The sequence below is a fragment of the Hypomesus nipponensis genome, chromosome 22, assembly GCF_054491055.1.
Source record: "Hypomesus nipponensis isolate SF chromosome 22, ASM5449105v1, whole genome shotgun sequence".
Classification (NCBI taxonomy): Eukaryota; Metazoa; Chordata; class Actinopteri; order Osmeriformes; family Osmeridae; genus Hypomesus; species Hypomesus nipponensis.
This window is the reverse complement of record NC_140382.1, coordinates 8,764,071-8,787,257: the sequence shown is the minus strand read 5'-3', so window position 1 is coordinate 8,787,257 and position 23,187 is coordinate 8,764,071. Positions and strand designations below refer to the sequence as shown.

The following is a 23,187-nucleotide window of genomic DNA, read 5'->3' as shown; positions in this document are numbered from 1 at the left end:
TCAGTATCAAGTTCAAACGAATCAATACAGTTCTTGATTCTGTGTCATAGTATTTGAGGAGCAAGAAACAAACACAATTAACAGTTAAACCTATGAACCAGTGCTTTCACATACAACATCATCATAAGGTTAATTAAGAAACTTTCCACATAAGATTTATGTAAATGTGCAAATATTCACCAGAATGAGATTTTACTTTTATGATGTGCATAAGTGACTAGATGATGTGGAGGTTGAACATGTAGCCTATTTTGAGAATTGTAGTTGTGATCTGAGAAATGTCAGAACCAAACCACCGAAGAACTGTCATCATTTGCATCACGGGCACTGAACTATGTATCTATAATTCCAGATATCCGTGTGTCAGACACATCTTACTGCATCTTTACTGTGCCCTATCTATAGTTCCAGAAATCTGTGTGTCACATCTTAATCACCGACTGCATCACGGACGTGCACTCGTGATAACTAAAAGACAGGAAAGATTTAGTATTTTTAAACTATTGGTTCATCTTCTTGTATTCACTTTGTTTGAGAGCGTGGCGCTGTTGCCTTATTGTGAAAGTTTCACTGAAACGTGACGAAATATCTGCATGCACATTGGTTCGTTTTCTGAACCAGTCCAAACATTGGTTTCAACCCAGTGGTTGGTTACCAGTCGCCATATCAACAATAACTCGTTAGCAGCTAGCTAAGCTAACTGAAGGAGTAGAAATTCGTAGGCTATCTGTCTTTCCGTTTAGGACGTCTTGTTCGACATGTAGGCTAGCATGTACACGACACACACGGAAGCACACTCCAACTCGCTTAGCAGCTAGGTTGTACACGGTGTTGCAATTTGACTGATCTGGTTAGGCTATGTGTCAGCTAGCGATACTCGTGTCCTGGACAAGTCAATGTAGCCGATAGCTATGTTCAAAAATGTGTTTGGGTCAGGATTTCTTGTAAGGACTGCGCACATTATCCTCACATGGGTGATAACGTTAATTCTCTTCCTACATGATACAGGTAACGTTAGCTAACCAGTTACTTAAAGTAGAATTGCATGGACAAAGCTTAGTTAGATATTAATGAGAAAATCGTCTTAGGGTTAGGGTAAGTTTGAGGTTTCAGACAAATTATTACACTACCAGTACAGTTACTGTATTAAGTATATTCTATCTAGAATAGAATGTATGAAACTCTAGGCTAACTCTGTTGTTTTAAGTTGTCACTGCATATACAACAACGTCCATTCTGTATATAAAATACTAGAATTTTTGCAACTCTTTGGGAGAAGTCGTTGTCTAGTAATATTTGTAATAATCTTTGCTACTCATTATGTTGCAGATCTCCGGAAACAAGAAGAGTCAGGGCACCTAATACAACCTGTGCTCTTCGTCCTTCTGGTTCTCTTGTCAGTGTTGCTGTATTTTACAGTGTCACTGATGGACCCCGGCTTTGTGCTCTCTGATGACCGCGATTTGCTAGTGAGTTAGACAATTATTCTGCTATTATTCAGTCTGTAATTAATGTCAAAGTGATGTGTTTTGCATTGAATGTACTGTCAACACACCCAGTGTTAAAGGTTCATATGACGGACATGCTCCTGTCCTGCATTCTATTGTCAGTTCACTCTTGGCATTACTGAAGAGCAAGATGATATGATTCCACCGACTACAAAATCACTTAGACAACGTCGGTGTGGACATTGCTTACTTCAGGTAAGTACAGACATGACAGCATGGACATGTCTAAGACAAATATTTAAAGTTATTAAAACATAAACATGGCAAACCTGACTGATTGACAAAAACCGTCTTCTCCCTCTGTTGTTGAGCAGCAGCCAATGAGATCCAAGCATTGTCAGACCTGTCAGCATTGCGTCCGTCGCTATGACCACCACTGCCCCTGGATAGAAAATTGTGTTGGGGAAAGGAACCATCGCTGGTTTGTGCTCTACCTGGCTGTCCAGTTGCTTGTTCTGATGTGGGGTCTACATATGGCATGGTGAGTAATATTGCCTTTGTTTGGATGTAGTTACACTTACAAGTCGTTCACTCCAGTGATTCCACAATGTTGCTCATACAGCACTGATATAGACATGCAGCAGGGATGTCCATTAAATATTAATATAATAATGCAGATGCTTTTATCCAAAGGGATGTACAAACGGGTATTAGAACTTCCAACCTTTCGATATGCTCTACCTCTGAATGTCACTGAATAAACCATTTTATGTCAAAAGGCAGTTTACATCCCTGAGGACGCTGCCTTTTTAGTGGCTCGCACCCATTACACATTGATCAATTGGAAAAAAGGCAGAATGTGATAAAGGTTGCAAAAAGGAGAAATTTGTCATGCCGGTAGAAATGGGTACTGTAGGCATTTCTCATCAATATGACAGCAGTTGGATAATGTCAGTGTCACCATTGTCTATATATGCAAGATTCCTTCAATGAAAGTAAGTGGGCCACTCGACAAATGACCAGCTTAATAATTTAGTGTCTTACAGTGGAGCATACTTGGTGTATATATGGTGTTTTATGTGATTAATTTGGCTGACAAAGTAGTCATATATCATATGACTACTGTAATTACTATAATATTAATATTTTTTTCTTCTTCAGGTCAGGGTTCATGTTTGCCCCTACCTGGCAGCTGTGGTTACATGCTAACGGAGTGCTATTGGGGGCGGCTGTGATGGAGGCTGTCCTCTCCCTGACAGTGTTGCTCCTCCTCGGCTCCCACCTCTATCTTGTCTCTCTTAACACCACCACTTGGGAGTTCATGTCACGCCACCGCATCTCCTACCTCAAACACTGTGGGATTGATGAGAATCCCTTTGACCGTGGTGCATTGCGCAACCTGTGGGGATTCTTTTGTGGCTGGGGGACTGTCGTGTGGGAGCAGGTGTACTTCAGGGAGGGAGACGACCCCATTTAGGTCATAGTTTGTCCTATGTCATACCTACAGTAGACGTGGTATTTATTATATTTGTCAAATAATTGACAATGTTTACAGAACAGTGTCTCTATTGGAAATAGATTTTGATATGCACCCTGACCCCAACAAACGAAAATGTTTCATAAACAGACGTTATGGGGAATGATTCCTTTATACCATTCCATGTTTCCTTGTGCTATTTCATTAGTTAATACATATTTTAAAATAGCAGTGCAATTGAATTGCAAACTTGTTACATAATTATAGAAGTAGACCAGCGAAATACCAACAAAGAGGTCAAGGGGACTGGTACATGTATAGATTGATAGGGGACTGGTATATGCATTGATTGATAGGGGACTGGTACATGTATAGATTGATAGGGACATGTATAGATTGATAGGGGACTGGTACATGTATAGATTGATAGGGGACTGGTACATGTATAGATTGATAGGAGACTGGTACATGCATTGATTGATAGGGGACTGGTACATGTATAGATTGATAGGAACATGTATAGATTGATAGGGTACTGGTACATGTATAGATTGATAGCAAGTCAAGCATGTGCAGACTTACCTTTATGATGATACAGGAGAAAAGTAAACATGTTTATCTGGTATTGGTTCCTTAGTTATGGGATGAAGCTAGTTCTTCTGTGTGTTTTTTTATACTCAATGCTTTTTAGACTCATTGGTGTAGAGCCCTATACTAGGCATTTCTATAGGTGAGTTTCATGACTTCAGTGAAACTGGATGGGCAGCTGTGGGAAACTGGACCAGCATAATCATAATCCTAGTCGTAACCTATTGTCTTGTCTCAAGACTTTTATACTCCTCCCCACATTGTTCTCTAGCCTGATAAGTTTAAATGACCAAAATGCACCTTTACCAGGTTTTAAATGCTGATTATCATGGATCATACTAAAGTGAGCAGTATTTTCCAGCTCATTATCTTGCCTCCTGGCAATGAATAGAAACCATTGTATTGTCTGATAGAAACAAATGCACTCAATTCTCTTTTGATCTCTAGCTGTATTATAATCAACCACATACCACACTACCTGTTACAAAGGTAGACTGGATCTACTAAGGAACCTCTTAGTTTCTCTAAAGTTGTGCAGATACTGAAAATCTAGAGAACAAACATTGATCAATTATACTGCTCTGTACTGTTTTCCAAAGCACATTCCTGTTTATGTTGTGTTTCTTGTAAGTAGTTTTGGTCTAATCACTAAATTACCTGTACTTAATCTGTACAATAATGCAGGCTTAGTTTTTGGCCCCACCACAGCCAATGATACATTTCCAGAGGACAACATTCAAGCCAAATTATTAATGTGTACTCGTTTCATACTATTAACCTTATAACAGGGTAAAAAAACACTGGTATGGTACAACACCCGTTCTTTTTTGTGAAAGGGGTATGATGTGTTTACAATCAAGAAAGACAAACACTTTGTTTTAACGTTTTGTGAGCTTCTGTGGTTCATTGTGAAAAGCTAAATAGGTCATTGTTTCTTATTGAATGGTACTGAAGCATTAAGATATTTATATAGAGTTAATCAGTTTTAAAACAAGTTGGGTAATAGCAATTACCATGTCTAGTAAATAGTCACTGGGATTACTGAGATTATTTTTGTAAACATTTATATTTATAGTTCTAAATTAACTTCATCTGTTAATTTGTTTTATAAAAGCAAGTCAGTTTTACATGTTTAAAGTTGTGTATACTGTGAGCACTTTAGTACTGTTAGATGAGGTGAACTTGAACAAGGAGGACTGTCTTGTGTATACCTTTTACATTTTCTGCTGTGGAATATAGTGACTATCAGAGAGCAATAATTGTAAATCCTTATTTTTCAAGTTATTTATTTTGTAACTGGAAATTGTTATATTAGGATTTTAAAATGCAATTGACCTGCAATTTCACATGATTGTTTGTTCAGTTGACTTAACATTTTTGAATATTTATGCAACATTCCTTGTTCTATACATTTTCTACTTTGCAGTGTTTCCTCCAATAAATGTATTAAATGCAATATTTATTAAACGTCACTAAAATTTGAGTCAAATATTGCTTTATTAATTTACATTTTTCTTCGTGTTAAGGAAATTCTTTCATTCAATTTTGTACTTTGCATATCAACTTCCAATTCAACTTAAACAATAATTGTTAACCAAATCTACTCTGGTAAATTAAATCCTATTCATTACTGTAAAAGGGGTAAAAAGCAAGCTTTGCTCATGTATCAGAAAATATATTTAACATTTCATATAATTTATCTTTGAAATATATCAAGACCTTGTATTTTAGTGATGTTGTGATGTGAAAAAATTCGAATATGGTAATATAATCAAAAGTACATTCGACTGAACCCAAATTCAATCCCACAAGAAAAATGCATTTAAATGTGTAATTAAACAAAGCTTCTCATTCTTAAATTTGACAAACAATGGATGAAAAATCAATAACAAACATTTGGTAAAGGTAGAGACAAACAAGACCATCTACTGTAGTTAACAGAAGAACAAGAAATCAATTTAGCTAAGAACAATGGTTCTCAAAGTAAAAGTAACAGACTAATGTCTCATTAGTATGCACAGATGTTGTAGGCAGTGAGTGTAGGATGCCAATGAATGTGTACACAGGGGCTTGAGTTTGCAAAGATAGGGGCAAAACAATAGAGCAACAGTGCTTATGTTGCTAAGGGAAACCATTCCAAATAGCTTTACACTAAATGCTTTGAGCAGAAGTCAAAATCGGCAAATATATCATTTTGCTTGGCAGTTAAGAGGTAAGGTGTTTGGGGAGGGGTAAGTACAGGTCTGAGAGATGTGAACTCCTTGTCAAAGTTACTGACATCTGTTGGTGCTTTAATCGAGGGTATGAACGGCGGTTTCACCTTTTTGGCTAGTAGAGCCTCCCAGACAACACCCTGCAAAAGAAAAAAATACTGTACATTCAGCAAGAAGAAAACATTGAAACATAGTTTGCTAAAACAACCAATGGCATTCCTTTAAAAAAATGTGTACTTCAAATGAAAATAAAAGCCAATAGCCACCCCAGTTGCTGAGGTTACATGCAACACTGGTTCTTCTTTTTTGACTGATGTACAAGGAAAAGGATTAGCTTTTGAACAAAAAGAGATGGAAGGACCACCAAACAGTGAGTGTTTACCTGGAAGAACCTGTGTCTCTTGACCTCGTTAGAATCCTGCTCTCCTGCTCCTAGTCTTCTCTCAGGGTTCTTTTGTAGCAGCTACAGGAACGGGAAATTGTGAGTCATTATCCAGGCAAAGTATATTCAACCACTCTACTTATATGATTCCATCTACAGACTTCTGTTAAGTGGCATTAATTCAAATGTTTTATTTAATTTAATAGACACACTTGAAATGCTAGTTAATTTGAACTATTAACTTAGATTTACTCAACAGAATTTTCACTTCATTATCATTTGTCCTATGCACTGCCATTGATGAAACTGATCTTACTCTGCCATTCTTTAATTCAACACAACAGACTACGTCAGTGCAACACACTATCTTACCTTTTGGATGATGGACACAGATTCAGGTGATAGGAATCTAGGATAGCGAACTTCATCATTCACAATGCTGTCAAACACCTCCTCTTCGTCATCACCAGGAAAAGGAGACTGTCAGTGACAAGAAAAGAGACGAAAAGAAATGCATCATAGATAATTTATGTATAACCATAATATTTACCATTAAATGTGTTCTGTTATAGCAAGCAAATTCAAAAAGTATGTGTTACGGCGGGTCAACACATTATAGAACTTACCTCCCCCACCAGCATTTCATAAATGAGCACTCCCAGACCCCACCAGTCCACAGAGCGTGTGTAGTTATTTTCTGTTAACACCTCCGGAGCTAGAAACTCAGGTGTGCCACAGAAGGTGGAAGTGTAATCCCCGTGGCCCATACCTGCATTCAGATACACAGAAATATCACGTTAAGAGTCTTTCAAACATTTATCATTTCACTTTGTCTGAAGCATGCATGATTGATGTAGTGTTCTGTTAAAATGTGGTACATTTTTTTTAAATAACGGTCAGCATCATGAACCAAATGGTGTTGACATTGCTGAAGTTCTTAGAATTGCAACACAGAGTGTCGGAGTGCGGCATTACGGCCTTATCGTACATGGCCCAATGGTCTTGAAGCAGGACAACACAAGTGTCGTTAATGGGCATAATGAGTGCCCAAGTGCCGTGCCGTAACTAGACTTTGCTCATGTTGTAAACTACTTTTGCCATCTTTCTGTAGCTTAGCTTGCTACATTTCCATGGTGGGTAGCTTCAGTGTAACAAAGCTTCATTTAATGTAACTGGTAGCTTAGATCACTACATTTTCCAAGTAGCTTGCCCAACACTGAGTACGGACATTTTACCATGCTTGATGATCTATGGACAACCCTGATATTGATTAAAAGTCACACCCAAGTAAATGGCATGTTGTCAGAACTGACTTACCTTCTTTGCACAACCCAAAGTCTGCTATTTTTATAAAGCCATCTGCATCCATTAGCAGGTTGTCAAGCTTTAAATCACTGAAAGAGTAAGAGAGATAACAATCCATAGATTAATTTGGCCTTCCACTTAAAACAGTTATGCATCTACTGCTACTGGTATTTAGCCTTGAGTTCAAAATTGGTGTTGGAGCACAATGGAACCACAATTGAAAACAAAATAAAACAATTTTCAATTACATTTATTAAATTGAACCTTGCAATGAAATTATCCACTATGTGGTGTGGGAATTTTCCAAATAGCAAATTTCCCTGCTGGGTGATTAATAGTGTGATTATATAGATAAAATAATCATCCTCCAATATTAAATGGGTTTGGTCTATTTCAGACTTGTTGGTTCAGATTTGTTCAGATTTTGTGGAGGTTGATTCAATCCCCATTTTTTAATGAGGATACTTACTCCAGTAGCAACACCCCTAGGCTAAAAAGGTTTACATCACAGGAACACAAGACTGTCAAGTTTACTGATGTGAGAGTAAAAGTTAGTGGAATGGGCAGTCTGGTTAGCTGAGCTAGTGACCTTTGAACTCACCGGTAAACTATTTTGTTCTGATGAAGGAACTCCAGTCCGAGAAGCACACAGGAAGCATAGAACCTTCACAATAAACACACATGCACTCTTCAGACAGTCAAGTTCTTGAATGGAATTAAAGTTTTACATTAGTAACTGTATGGTTGTTATAGTATTGCAGGGCTTGAAATGTATGCCACTAAAGGACCTTGTGCGTGAAAGTTTTTACCGGGTCTGTTTCTCAGTGAAGATGTTTGCATGTATGTGAGTCATTAGGTCGCCACCAGGTGAATAGTCCATCACAAAGCAAAAGTGTTCCACTGTCTGGAAGCTGCCATGCAGATTCACCAGGAAGGGATGGTCTGATTGGTTGATTGTCTCAAAGATCCTCTTCTCACACATAAGACTGATTAACGACACTCATGCACACACAGACACAGGGAGAGAGAGAGCAAGCCATCTTAAAAAAAAAATAATATTCAAGTTATGTTAGACTTGCTTAATTAGGGCTGTGTTGATTCTGCTTCATGCTGGTTGTTACCACAGCAGTATTTTTAAATCAACTCATCAGCCTCTCTCACCTTTCCACTTCATCACGTGTCACCACATCACCTTTCTTCAGTGCTTTTATGGCAAATATTTGCCCAGACTTCTTATACTGTGCCAGCAGGACCTTGGGACAAAAACGCACACTTAATTTGTTATCTGACCATTACTTTGTTAATCTGACCAGTTATTAAAACTTGGGCACTAAGCTTCTAATATAATTATACCCAGCAACCTTTGCACATGAAATGTGCACTTCATTCTCTGAGGACCCTGAATTGGCGACCCACCACATATCTTTTATGAGATATCCCATCCATTGTGGTATCCATGAAGAACTACATCTAAGCACAGATATTTACCTTTCCAAAGTGTCCTCTTCCCAGAACGGAGATGCAATTGAAATCGTCCATCTGCAATCCTTTTTTCCTGAATAGTGGCATTATAGATTAGATTAGTTGGCAAAGAGGGCTTAAATAAAAAGGGTAGGTTTACGTAAATCCTGCATAGGAAGATCCAGAGTGACATGGAAGACCAACTTACTTAGGAGAGGGATGGGATATGGTCTTTTCTATGGGTGCATGGTATTCAGATGCGCCATCTGTAAAAGGCTTAAGGGAAGAAGGTGAGATGGAGATGTGAACGCAGAGAGAACAAGCACTTGACATCAAGCAACTGACTATGCAAGGAAGTGAAGAGCGAACAAGCTTTTAATATGAAGCTTCTTAAGTGAAGTACAAGGTCAACAGTGTTAAGAGTTTGAAATCCCCCAATACAATCAAACAACCACAGACTTCTTTCTTGCACCTTGCCGCATACAAATAAGGAACAAAAGGATGTGTACATCTGGCAGATTCATACCACAGAGGGAGAGATTTGTGGTGCAGGAGTCTTTTCCACTGTGTGACGTGGGGCTTTAGCAGGACGGTCTTCACTAAAGTCGAGTTTCATCACAGCAGCATCTCTGTAACAGTGTTACTGTCCCTTTAGACATCTGATCTCAAACAGTTTCAGATTTTTTTTTAACCTATTCCTACAATATTAACTCTTCATCTTTCTGTTGTGTACCGAGACCTAAACATTTTTGGTACATTTGTTGGGTTAGGCCTATCTTAGTTGCTTTAATCCTTGTTCTTAAATAGTAGTTGAAGCTTCATTGCATACCCTTGTAGATTAGGGGTGGACACAGTTCTCTCAGTTATGGGGGGAGAGATAACATCCAGGCCCATGGCTGCCAGGGAGCCACAGGGGGGCAGGATGCTCATCATCAGACGACCCCACGTAGCAAAGTTCATGTTCATCTGGGCTGCCCGTAAAAAGTTTTTCCCTGAGGAGACGGGCTCAGTTTAAATCTTCTAGTTACTACTAGTTAATACTATTACATAACTTTATTAAATATAATAAAGCTCAATTGTGTGCCTCTACACAGCTGTACTCATGTCAAATTAGTTCACTAGTATATATAAAGTATATTTGTGTACAAGGTAGGGTAAAAAGTCTAAATTAAATACACAAGACAAACATAAGATATTTTTAGACAATGAGGAGTAGTCAATTAAGACTGAGCTCAGTAAATATGAGGCACTGAAGTAGTACTATGCAATCATTTAAATGCTCATCAATAACTGTTCCAAATAGAATACAAGCTAGGAAATGGTTGAATCACTGGGGGAAGCTATTTTCTACTTCCTATCATGACACTTAGATGATGCATTTATCGAGACTGCTTTAGGTGCACACTTCCTCTACAAAAGGGCTGCAAATACTAAGTTTGGAAGTTGTATCTCAAACATGTCTTAGGCCATACCAGGAAAATAATGATTTTATGAATAAAATATACATAAACAGTAATTTACCTTTTTCTTTTGGAAAAATGCGCTTCTGTCTCTGCAGTTTGGTGAGCCGCTCAATGACAGGTTTGATAAAGGTGATCTAAAAAAAGAAAACAGTGAGATATTAATTAAAATCAAGAATAATACACGGCTAGTGTGCTTGTAGTGTATGAGTAATTTTTTTAAGCAGTGGCTAAATAACTGAATTGTTGTTTTGATACCAAATATTATAGTAATGCTTGTGTTTTTGAGGTGTGGAATCACTAAATGTTCTGATGGTTGAGTTATCGTAGCACCCACTTGATGTGCTGAGCCCGATCTCCAGAACAATAACATACTTAGAAAACACTGTGGCAAACATTCTTGGAAAATATTATTACAAGTAATACCGCTTATTGTTCCGATGGCTTGTCTGTGAATGTACTAACCTTATTGAAGAGGAACAAACTGCACCTGTGGTACACTGACAGTCAGGCCTTAGATACATCACCCTGTTTTCTCACTGGTCTCCACACTAACCTCTGTGAACAGCATGCCTTGGGGCTCAAGGTCCAGACACAGGCTATGGCGCTGGTTATCCAGAAAGTCCTCCAGACGAAGGAACTGGATTGCACACAGGTTCCTCCAATCCCGCCAGTACACACCAATGTCCAGCTCTCTGGACTAAACAAGGGTGATTGACCAATGGTGACACAAACAAATACCACCATTTTATAGACTCTAATGGCACTAACTGTCTTCCAATTAGTTGCTAAATTGATCATTGTAATGGTAATAAGAATCAAGATAAGATGTATAGGAGAAAAGACTGAGTGAGACTGACTCGCTCAAGTTCAATGCTGAAGCTCTGGTTCCAGGCATCTTTGCTGAGTGATCTCCAGTTGGTGCTACCGACCATTCTATTGTCCAACTTCAGCACAGCGCTGATCTCAGCTGAGGAAAAGTGTCAGGAAACACAATAGTTTAGTTTACTTTCCTTAATTTAGCAGTTTTTGTGAATACATTGTTTTTGTACATTTGCTATTTGACACCAAGAGTCATTCAGTGATATGCTTGATATTATTGGAAAGCTAAGAGTCTGTTGTTTCATCTGATATCAAATTTAAAAAAATGGGTGTCAGATTGAACCATTATTTGAACCAGCCAGAAGAAAAGGTTATCTATATTTGGATGTGAGAGTAAGGAAATGTAAAACAGGGTGGGAAAAACATTAAGAAAACAAACAAATTGTGGTTGTGTTTACAGGGGATACACTTACAGGAGAGTTCGTCAGTTTTAGGGGCTTTGCCATTGGTGCTCCGACCGTAAAGGCCAGCTCTCAGCTTCAAGGACTTAGCCTCTGAGGGGCTATCAGGGGTTGTTTGGATGCTGGTCATGTGACAGCGGCTGGGAATAGATTCCAACAGGTCCTGACAGCCCATAATACGTACTTCAAGTCTCCCTGGAAGTCCATATAAGAGTTTGGGCAAACATATTAGAACACATTTTGGATGGATGGTTAGATAGAAAAACTTGTATAATACAACAGGCAGAAAAACTTGATCATAGAAATGTCTTATTTATTGACCTAATACAATGAGAGCTATGAATCAAATGCAAATACAATGCTATTCTGTTATTTACCTGTAAGGCTGACGGGTTTAAAGAACTTAGAAGAGCCAGAAGAAGAAACTGAAGTAGTACTGGAGTTTAAGCTTCCTTTCTGCAAACCCATCGAGGGTGTGGACCCCTGAGTGAGTTCGTCCTTTATAGCAGCACGTTTGGGATGGTCTTGGGGAAGCTCATTCAAACGCCGTTCCAAAGACAAATGCAGCAGGTCAATCTTCTGAGAGGACTCTTGAAATCGTGCCCGGGCCTTTGTGGAAACACCCCCATACACACAGATCCAAACATTACAGTACAGGCAATGAGTGGTTACAAAAACAGGCAACAGAAGATTTGCAACATTTAGCTTGTCTTACTGGAAGCGTGTTTTTATGGTTGGCTATTTTTATTTTGATGTTTGGAGAAATCATATCGATTAAGAGCTAAGAGTATTCTGTCTGAATGAATACCTTGAATACCTGAATTGCCAAGAGGGGAATCATTTAGAACACTGGCATCATTAACATTAGGATAAACCAATTTGAGTCATTTATAGGTTACAAGTGGTCTACCTCTGCTAATCCCCGGTGATCCAGCACCTTGAGTCCCCCCAGTTGCTTCACCACATTCTTGGCACCCTCAGCCACAGCTGCCTCAATCTTTAAGTGGTGCCTAAGTTCTTCCACTCTTAGTTGGAGAAGACCAATAGCATCTGGCTTTTGACCTGCGTGGGAACAGGGTACAGATGTACATAAAGGTGTCGCAACTTTTAGATAATTTCGGAAAAGCATGGTGGGTTTCATTAATATAAAAGGAAATATATTTGGAACCATTAAGAGTGCTCTAGAGTGAATGCACACAACTTCAGACTGGGGCTAAAATGTATTTTTCAGCATTGCAACTAATCCAAGCACAAAGCCATGCAATGCTGAAAAATAAACCTCACAGTCTGAGGTTGTGTGCACTGCTATCCGTGTCCCATGATGGTTGTGTTGACTAACTCACCATCCATATCTGTGGCATCTCTATCCCCACTTCTAGTCTGGTTAACTTTGACAATTTGCATGCGGAGCAACTCAATCTTGGTCCGACTGTCTTGTAACATTTGCTGGGCTGTAAAAACCAATTTACGGTCCTGGAGAAGAGAAGTTAATGACACAAGGCACTAGTTCCTAGATTCGAGAAGATAGATAAAAAGCTTGTTTAATACTGTAACAGGCAGTATGTGTGTGAAGTCCCAAACCTTTACGGAGCTGCTGGCATAGGTCTGAATGATGTTCTCAGCTCCCTGTTTAACTTTGGTCTCCATGGTCAACTGTTTTTTCAATGTGATGACACGATTAGTCAATGGTGACATGGGTTCCTCCCAACAACATGGATCAGGTGATGTGGTGTCCTCTACTACAAAAAAGCAAAACAAAAGTTTTGTTTTGTTCAGGCACAGAAAGATCCCTTCTTTTTTAGTGCCGTCTCCGTCGTGGTCACTTCCAAACCAGAAAGGGTGTGGATCCTTAAGATGTTTAGCAGTATTTGTAATCTATACTAAAAACTATATTATTTACAAGCTGATAAAATGATACCTGCATATCTGTCCTTTTCTGTGGCCATGGCACGGGCAGTGAGTTCTTGCAACTCCCAGTGTAAGTGCTCCAACTTGCGGCTTGATGCTCTCAGCTGGCCTTCTACATCAGCAGCACTCTTGCGGTTAGTGACAGCACGTCGAAGCCTCTCTGCTGCCTCCTTGATCTTCAGCTCGCGCTGGATCTCCTGCCTGAGCGTGGTGCGTGCATCTTCAAGTCGCTGCTGAAATTTGGGGTCCAGGATGTCTCCATCAACAAGGCCTTGCATGCAAGTGTTCTGCCAAACAAGAAAACAATTGGCTAATTCCATGAGAAGATCAAGAAGCAAAACCAGACGTGATCACTTGTCAACCCCATGGGAGGTAGCTGAGTTGCATGCATTGCATTTGAAAAGACAAAGCCCCTAAACATCAACAGCTGGCGTGTAGTGGAAGAACTTGACTAGCTCACACACCTTAAACCCCAGAAAACACGTTTAGGATGAAAGAATGGAAAAGGAAACAAACCCATAATTTACTATCACACAGGCTACTTTCCCCTAGGCGGTGAATCGAATCCAACCACAAGACCATATTTTTTGTAAGGTACTACATTACCCAAATAAGCCTTCTGTAAGCGTTCACAGCCAGATTCATATTTTCTATTTGAGTTAGACTAATTTAATGTCCCCGTGGGTTTAAGTAGGCCTAGGCTAGCTTACTACAGAACATAGAGAAATTGAGTTGAGTTTTATGACCAATGCTGCTCACGAATTATAATTTCCCAGTGCTTACCTGGAGTGTTAAACCTGCCATGTCAAAATAGCACACCTTTTTTTGACAATGGGGTTTCCAAAACACTAACCCGCCGTCCGCAAGCCTCAAGTTTGCTAGGGTACTGTAGCTTACTATAGCTGGCTAACAAACGTTTCCACTGAAATCATTTAAAACGTCACAATAAGTTAGAGCACAAACTTTGTAGTTTGTTAAGAGAAAAGCAAAACACAATACTGATGGGTTTCCCCCCAAAAAAACTATACTACATAGCAGGATACACCTGTCCGAGTCCCTGTAGCAGCAACACTAACGGGCTAATCATCCCAGGTGAGATGAGGGCGTGTCAAAATGGTGGTATGAGTTTTCAAACTTTTGGGGGGTTCTAAAACTTGACTGTTTAAAGACCTTTTCAATTGCCGAAGCCTATTACTGGGCGCAATTATAATACGTGTTAGTGAACGATAAGCATTTTATTATTTATCTTAAGAAGTGAATTCGTCTTAATCTTCTTCTTTGTCGATATTAGGCCTATGGCAGATTGCATTTGGGGCGGCTGTTCAATGCAACAGAATACTTGGACCAGGGTACAGGGTAAATACTGCATGTTGAAGGCAGTTTGGACTATATCAAAAACTGAGACGCTGTTTGGGAATGCCCCATTTCTGATCACCATCTGATGGTTAGCCAATGTGTGTCCCATGCCCATGGTGGTGTTTGTGTAGTGGTACAGGGGCTGTAATAAATACCCGTTTGAAAGACATTTAACTGTCTTTAGCAATTTGTTATTCTTATATTGCACTATGTAGGCCCATGTGTGTAGGCTAGCCTGTGTTCCATAGACTGTCTATGTAGCTATATCTATCCATCCATCCATCCATCCATCCATCCATCCATCCATCCATCCATCCAAAATTGTGATCGGTGTGAGAACATTTTTTATGAGAACCCCACTCGGCTTTCAGTGTCCAGTGTGTCTGGCATTGTGGTTCCAAACAAATTTGATGGTTTAAGTTTACTAGTGCACCATCAGTTGGAACCACGACCTCTAACGGCTGTTCGGCATAGTAACTCGGTATCTTCCGACAGTTTCCGTCATTTTCGGTTCTCGCTGCGGTGTATGTCGTCACTGCATCATATTCACCAGATAGACAACGTTTGGATCCGACATCATAAGGGTACTGTTACCCGATTCTTCGATCCAGTTCTTGAAAGCCTCTCACGTTTATTGCAAAGGTAGGCGTTATGCATTATTCTTTATGCATACTTAACACATATTCGACTAATTTAATTCATTATATTGTATGTTCTTTTGTTGGCCTCGATGAACAGTATGTCAGAATGCTGCCTAGCTAGCTAACTAGCATAGCTAGCTATAATTTGGTTCTAACCTCGCCCCGACGTTATTCCTCCGCTAGCTAGCCAGTTAACACAATCATTCAATTGATGCTTGCTAACTTCGAAAGCTTCGAAAGCTTGTATCACATTGTCCATTGTCAATCGGAACCTTTTTGCATAACATCATCACTGATATGGGGACCAATGAATGCTAGCAGAATAAATAACATTGCCAAGTGGTAAGGCTACTAGCCGACCTTTGCTCGCGCACAGTAGCACGAGTTTACACCTAACTAGCTATACATTATGTCCAGAAAATGTTTCTGTATAATGTTATTAAAGGGATTAACTGCATACACTGGAATGCAAAATTGTAACTCTACAATATCACTTTTATTTCAATGGAAAATATGCATACTATCGACGCTAGACAGTTGAGTATTTGTCGGCCTTAATCGACGACGGACCCGCCCAGCATAGTTGGAATGCTAGCGCACAAATGGCTCCAGCTGTTTTCTGACCAACGCCTACATGTATGACATAACGGCAAAGATCAAACTTTCTTCTAGTGAACTACAGAAAAACGTCTGATTATAACTTTAAAGATCGTTGTTCACTGTCAATAAAATAGTTTTTACAGAAGATAGCTAATCTAGAGATGTGAGTCTCAATACTTTGCATCTGGCAGTTTCATGCATGCTCGTCGGTTCTGGTTCGATTTCTCACATTGGTATTACTATGAGATTCAGAATATGTCTCGGGCAGGGGTAGAATGGGTCACTTTTGTGTTTAATGTTAGAAAATCAGCATGCAAGCTTGTGGGGTTTTGTATTCGCCAAGTCTACATTTGGCGTGCACAGATGGGACCAGGAAGGCTTTGCATCCTGTGATCAGTTTTAGTCAGTTGTGGTAGACAAATAGGGTCACATCAAGTTGATGACCATTGTTAATTTGTACAGGGTGACTCATTAAGTCCTGCATCATTGCTTTTGACTGTCTAACAAGCTTTTTCTTTTCGGAGGGTGGCATCACTTATTGGTTAGTCAGATGCCCCTCCCCACTCAAATAAAAAAAATCCAGGGATCTCATCTCATCCATCAGAAGCCTGTGATAGTCCTATGAGTGAATATCCACTCTTGTGGTCTCAATTATACATCAGTGCTCATTTGCTAATTTCATTGTCAGGTATAGATTACAGGTATATATCTGAGTTGAAAAGATATTGAGTTATGATAGTGTCCAAAAAAGACAGATTTGTTTTGTTTATAGCTATACCAGGGGTGGAGCTTCCTGCAGATGGTTGTGAAGGATGAGAATACGATGAACAATGGGCGTTCTTTTAACACACTTAACTTTTTGGCCTTGATAGTTCACAGACTACCAAGTAAAATAGGTTTTCACACTGAATTACTCTATTGGTAGACTGCAGTTGTTCTAATATTGCATAAACATTTACTTGTCACCACGCTCTTTTGGTTAAAAAAATCAAAATGGAAATGCCATCTGTCAGTCGTCTCACCAAGTTGGGACGTAACTTCCTTGTTCACTGACTGAGACGGCGTGGCCGAAGTGATGCGCCCACTGTGCAGTGTTATCCAAGTCACTGAACAAGGAAGTGACATCCTAACTGAAGACCCTACTCATAAAGAAAAGTATGTTTTTGTTTTGTCTTTGAATGGATTACCCCCACGTTGGTGCCAACATTTCGAAATACCTATATGATCATTTTTATTGCATTGGTATTGGGCTCAGTAATAGCATTAACTAATTTGGACTGAGAATGTGCTATCATGCTTGGTTTGTACATGTTAAGTCTTCCATTTACCAATGGCCTTGTTGTCCAGCAATTTAGGTATTGCCAGAATATCAGGTATCAGGCTGCATTCATTTGTAACCAGATCTAGTGCTACTTTCCCCTTCTTGCCTGAGACTAGATTAGTGAGTGGGTGTTTCAATACGCAGAGCTCGGAGCTACTGGATCACTTCAGTTACCTAAATAATTACAAGTGTATTGGGTTGATTCTGTTACACCGTTGTTAGTTGGATTGGAAGTCTATAAATGTTTGACTTTATTTTATCCTTCTTACTTATTACACTTCATAGTCATCTATGTGTGTATTCCAATACATTAATTTAGTGTGATAAAATCCTTATTGATTGTTATGTTCACCGTTGTGCCCTGTAGCCAGCCACCAAAGGCAACTGACACCAATGTCCAAGTTTGTTAAACCCAAACTGAAGGTAAAAACGTGTGTCATTTGTGTGATTTCTGTGTGTGCTTTTCTAGATGTTTCTCTAGGTGTAGCCTACGTTGTAGGTTTATCTAGACAGACCAATGCATGGAAGGTTCTGGAATGCTGATAGCAGAGGGTTAAGTGTTTGAAAGTAAATTATGTTGTTTTGCTGAGTAGGGAAAGTGAAGGATGAAAAGGGAGAGAGAGATGGATAGAGAGAGGGGATAGGCTGGTCTTGGCTTTGTCCCCACATTGCCTAGCCACTGCAGGGGCAATGCGTCTGTTTGTGCTACAGAAGACGTTAGACGGGAAGGAATGGTGTTGTTTTTGTCTCCTTTTGCCTTAGTAAAGACTTTTTTTGGAGGGTAGGCTCTACAGACTGGCTGTATATCCACATCACCACAGGTACTGATGGTATACAATAAGGCAATAGACAGAAACAGTAAAATATCTTAAATTACTGGTGTAGTCGGTTCTTGTGTAGGCTTTAAGACGCAAGATTTGTTTCTTAAATTGTCTTTATTTCTTGCGTAGCTGTGTTATGTATAACTAGTAGATTCATAATGGCAGACTTGAAAGTAAAGGTACACCTTGACTGAACTGTAAATCTAGCTTTAAACCGTTTTTAATTTGGTAATAGATTTCACTAGATGTGCATGTGCACATTAATAAGAATGAGTCTAGGCTGATTGAAGAACAAGTGGGTGAGGCTTAATGTATTTAAGATGATTGTCTTATGACTTTGAGACATTAAGGGTAATTTGATGGATTTTAGCTACATGGTAAAAGAATAATAGTCAGGCGTGTTTTACTGCATGCTGTGTATGTGTGTCTTTCTCTTTGCATATCTGTATTTGATTTTTTATGTGTAGTCCTTGGCCTAAAGTGTACAATAGTTTCAGGGTGTTGTCACACTTTCAGCTCTCTAAACAAATTCAGATTGATTAGTCAGATTTGTTTGCGCATAGTGCCATGTCATTTTTAATTCCGAACCTAAACAAAAGGCATAAGGAGAAACCTGATTGGACAGCTTTCATGGTTCAACTTTAGTGCGCACCAAACAAGCGGACCGACAACACCTGAATTGTGGGGTCTCGGTCTGCTTCCAAACAAACTCCGGTGTGGTTAGACTGATATGAACACTACATGGACCAAAAATGCCTAAACGCTTAACTCCTTGTGTCCGTATGTTAAAAATACCAGTGTGAATGATAAGAGACCTTGACTAAATCATTTTCTTTAGAGAACCGAACTACAAGTGTGAACACACCCTGAAAGGACTGAGTTTGGTTTGTTCAATAAGGGCTATACTATATGTGAAAACACCCTAACTCTGCGCTACTTACTCATTTCTCAGTCAGTGTTTAGATTTCCTTCTAGCCATGCTATGGATTTGTATGACTGCCATAGGACCCTAATTATTTCCCCCAATCTTCAGTTTTAAATAGCTGTTTTAAGTTTGGTCTGTTTTATTTTTCTGGGATTGTGTGGCAACAATATTTTCTCCTCTTTAGCATCAATTCTGATTGATAAAAGGATAAAACTAAGATGTTTTTACAATTTTATGGGACGTATTTAAGGCTTTTGATCTTTCAGGTGATGTTCTTCAGTTTCTTTTGGTCTGCACTAACATCATCTTTCAGGTGATGTTCTTCATTTGGTCTGCATATTACATATTAGGGAAACAATAAGGTACCGCCCTTGTGTTTCCTGTATATTCCCGTTGGAATTTTATCCTCACAGTATTGCATCATCACCCATTCACAAACAGTGGTGTCCAAAAGTGTAACTTGGAAACCAGGATGGGGCTTTTTGTTACATGACCTCATCCGTTTCCCCCGCTCTCTCTGGCCTCCCTTTTGGGAGAGGCCTTTCTGCTTATGAGAAGTCATGACTGCTCTACAGAGTTAACCCCAAGAGCAGCGTGGAGTCAAGGCCACACTTATGGCTCTCTTCCTTGTTTTAATCCCTTTGTTTCCTCCTGTCTACCTAGTTCAGGGGTGGCCAACCCTGGTCCTCGAGAGCCGCAGTCCTGCATGTTTTAGATCAGTGGTTCTCAACCCTGTCCTCAGGGACCCCCTGTCCTGCACGTTTTAGATGTTTCCCTGCTCCAGCACACCTGATTCAAATGAATGGTCATTCTCAGGCTTGGATAACGACCATCCATTTGAATTAGTTAGTGTATTGGGAGGCTGTAGCCTGAATAGTTGGAAATAATGTTAGTCTAGTTATAGGAAGGCAGCTAGGTCCTACAGTAACTACTGAATTATTCAGGTACTAAAGGCAATGCGTAGGCCGTAGTTCTAATGGAATGAATCAATAGCCCATGCCTCCCTCCACCCACTTATGTTGCATAGATTGGAGCCTCACAGGGTCTCTATAAATATTTCCGTCTTTTTCAAAAATGGAATCTGTGGCACCTCTGTATTTAACAGACCTGATTATGTTGAAGAAGAACACCATCACATAACAGCCTTGATTGATGGAACACCATCACATAACAGGCTTGATTGTAGACTACTCCCACTGCTGTATTTCATTACATTTTCTCTGCACACATCTAGATCTCGTTAACTGAATGTAGATTGAAGTGTTCGACTAGAGTCTAGTGGTTCTCAACCCTGGTCCTCAAGTACCCCCTGTCCTGCATGTTTTAGATGTTTCCCTGCTCCAACACACCTGATTCAAACGAATGGGTCGTATGCAGGTTTCTGCATAACGAGATAACGACCCATTCATTTGAACTAATCATATACCACTGTTCTGGTATGGACTTGTTTTGTCTCCTCTCTTTTTGAGTGACTAAAACAGTTGGTGTTGTCAAAGTTAAATACCAATGGTCAGGTTGCAAGGATTTAGGTAAAAGAGGTGACATGTTTCAAACAGATGATGTTATCTTTGCCACATTGTCCAGGAGCATTGGAAAAGTAGTATCACTATGTAGGTTGTATCCTTGACCCATTCCATTATGTGGTCTTGATTAATCTAGGACCCAAGGACATGCAGCGTTGAGTCTGAAATTGTCCATTCTGTGAGAAATAACACATGCGTTTGCCACCATGTTGGGCTTCACTTAACCATGGATCTTGCCAGAAATAAAATGTTGAGCAGCTAATCTCGCGAGTAGTACAGGCACTGCATTAGATTGCCACCAACATGCTACTCTAGTTTAACAATGCTGGGGTTACATCAGTGCAAAAGCAGCTGTTTAGAATTTGATTTGCCGATGTAATGACAATGGAGTCTGCTTTGGGCCAATGGAGTCTGGTCTGGGTCTTTACCAGAGTTCTGCTCCTCCGTACTAAGAGTGTGAGAGGGAGAGGGAGGGAGACAAACTGTTAAATGGACAGTGAGCTTGCAGTGGTCTGTTCAACTATGCTTTTCAGTATTGTAATGTGTGGGTGTGTGCGAGAGAATCCGCCAGGGTAGAAAAACGCTATATAAAAATCGAAATGGAGGACGAGTAGGTGTTATCTGCCATTAACAGCATCAGAATGTTGTGCTATCTGCAGTTGCAGATGTACTGTACTTTGGGCTTTCATGTGGAAAAGGACACTTTCTAGTTCAAAGTGGCCTCTTTTATTTTACTTAACTATGAATTCCCGCATCTACAGTTTGCAAACCCTTGTCTTGGAATTCACTGACTTGTTCAAATTCTCACTGGAGTGAGTGTCGCACCTGACTGTAAAATGTGCTGTGTCATCCGCAATTACATCATGGCCTATGCGAAATGACACCACTGTAGAAAGGTTGTTTCACTAAAGACAAACTGTTATTTGTCTGTGTAAATGTCTGTGTGGTCAGTCCTGTGATCTTTATTCTTCATCCCTCACAGGCAAATATCTGGCTAGAACACAGCACTAAATCCAGGGAGGATTTAAGCCCTCTGTGAATTGGGACCAGTGGTGGGGGATGGGTCTGGGTTGGGGGAGGGGAGACATGGTTATCAGCTGGCCATAGCCAGTTGCTGTTTACAGAAATGGGGCAGTGTGGAGAGGGTGGTAATCCTTTAGTTTTTTTGTTGTTGTTTTTCTTCTTTTAAAAACCAAGTCAGTATTTCAAATATTTACAGTAGATGGAGTTGGTCTAATGCCACATGAAATGCCCATGTTAAACAGTTGGATATTTATAAGAATTCATGAAAGCACATGAAAGACATGTCCATGAATTTTGTTGTACCATTCATAGCGACCTTTATAGTAACAACCTTGCCACACCACAGTCAGATTAATTTGGATTCATGATGGAGCACATTTTGTTAGATGTTAGTGTAGAGGTGCATCTTGGTTGCCAGGATGTTTGTAGTTTAGTATATTTGGTTTTTTACCCACTCACCTCTTCAGATTTTTCTGCGTCTGTCTTGACTTCTAACATTTTCATAATTTTTCATTCCCACATGGTGTATCGCCTCCAGGGCTGGCCTGCTCTCATTTTCTTTCTGGCCTACTATCTCATTCTACCCACATGAGGGCCATTGACCTTGAGTTGGTTAAGCATATCGAAGTTCTTTCCACTGAAATACAATTGCCACTTAGCTCACTAAATTCTGTTCGTAATGCAATGCAGTGTAGTCAGCATATCGAGCTTTGCCAATTACATTCTTTATCCCTTAACACGTAATTATGAGGACTCTTTTTTAATGATGGATAGATGTCATTCTTTGATAATTTCCTTTATTTCATACTTGTGTAACGGGGTGGATGTGTGTGTGCGTGTTAGGACCTATTCACTTTAACAGAATGTGACTAGGGGCACAGGATGGGTTTAGTAATGGGTTTAGTAAGGCTGACGACAGCAGTCCCATTGTGATGTGAAGCTTGGTGACTGTTTGTTCAGAGCTGTGTGGAATTTTGTCCCACCCCACCCCACCCCACCACACCACACCACACCCCACCCTACATCATTCTCGTTACAGCTGCTGGCCGCACAGGAAGCTACTTTAACTGGCCGCAGCAGCTATTTCTGCCTCAAGATAGCTACATATCCTCGTCTTCTCCTTTTCTTGAAGTCCAGTGTCTGACTTGGTTAAGACCTATTCAGTGGTGAGTTAATAATCCATAATGGGACCACTGTATTACAACAGTCTACTTTATGAATGTGGAAGGGGTGTAGAATCTCCCAGTGTGCTATGGAACTAAACGAGTGGGGGTAGGCTAATTTTAAACGGCCAATTAGGAATTCTGGAGAACATTCTCGCGTAGCCATGGCAGCCTTGGACTAGGCACTGAGTGTTCTCTGCATTAGGAAGTCCAAATGGGAGCTGCCATAATGGACAGAAACTGTTTATCAAGATTGCTGCCAGAACCTCCCCAGGAGTTATCATGCATG

At 39.9% G+C, this 23,187-nt stretch overlaps 3 protein-coding genes across 5 annotated transcripts in view; 2 read left to right on the top strand and 1 right to left on the bottom strand.

Moving 5' to 3' along the window:
* Positions 1 to 602: 602 nt before the first annotated feature.
* Positions 603 to 4,996, top strand: zdhhc12b (zDHHC palmitoyltransferase 12b). The gene is made up of 5 exons (XM_084686699.1): positions 603 to 1,008; positions 1,330 to 1,469; positions 1,611 to 1,703; positions 1,823 to 1,989; positions 2,610 to 4,996. Exons 1-5 carry the CDS (start codon positions 912 to 914, stop codon positions 2,923 to 2,925), a joined length of 813 nt encoding a protein of 270 aa, XP_084542825.1. The 5' UTR covers positions 603 to 911; the 3' UTR covers positions 2,926 to 4,996.
* On the bottom strand, positions 4,861 to 14,665 carry pkn3 (protein kinase N3). 3 transcript variants are annotated; one of them, XM_084686695.1, is made up of 22 exons: positions 14,309 to 14,665; positions 13,536 to 13,812; positions 13,199 to 13,353; positions 12,961 to 13,090; positions 12,528 to 12,679; positions 11,995 to 12,226; positions 11,630 to 11,812; positions 11,195 to 11,304; positions 10,891 to 11,034; positions 10,396 to 10,471; positions 9,704 to 9,866; positions 9,401 to 9,503; positions 9,083 to 9,150; positions 8,902 to 8,968; positions 8,575 to 8,666; positions 8,223 to 8,399; positions 8,015 to 8,077; positions 7,426 to 7,502; positions 6,735 to 6,877; positions 6,481 to 6,588; positions 6,109 to 6,189; positions 4,861 to 5,866 (listed from the first exon to the last, which is right to left on the bottom strand). In XM_084686695.1, exons 1-22 carry the CDS (start codon positions 14,327 to 14,329, stop codon positions 5,660 to 5,662), a joined length of 2,829 nt encoding a protein of 942 aa, XP_084542821.1. In that variant the 5' UTR covers positions 14,330 to 14,665; the 3' UTR covers positions 4,861 to 5,659. The 3 variants fall into 3 exon arrangements, with proteins under 3 accessions (XP_084542821.1, XP_084542822.1, XP_084542820.1); XM_084686696.1 differs by having other exon boundaries at positions 13,199 to 13,356; positions 14,345 to 14,662; XM_084686694.1 differs by having other exon boundaries at positions 13,199 to 13,356; positions 14,309 to 14,661.
* A 708-nt stretch (positions 14,666 to 15,373) lies between these two features.
* The window catches only part of sptan1 (spectrin alpha, non-erythrocytic 1), a 31,281-nt gene continuing 23,467 nt past the window's right edge, over positions 15,374 to 23,187 (top strand). The window contains exon 1 of the mRNA XM_084686692.1: positions 15,374 to 15,523. The gene's annotated coding sequence lies outside the window, so the exon portion shown is untranslated. The remainder of the gene's footprint in view (positions 15,524 to 23,187) is intronic.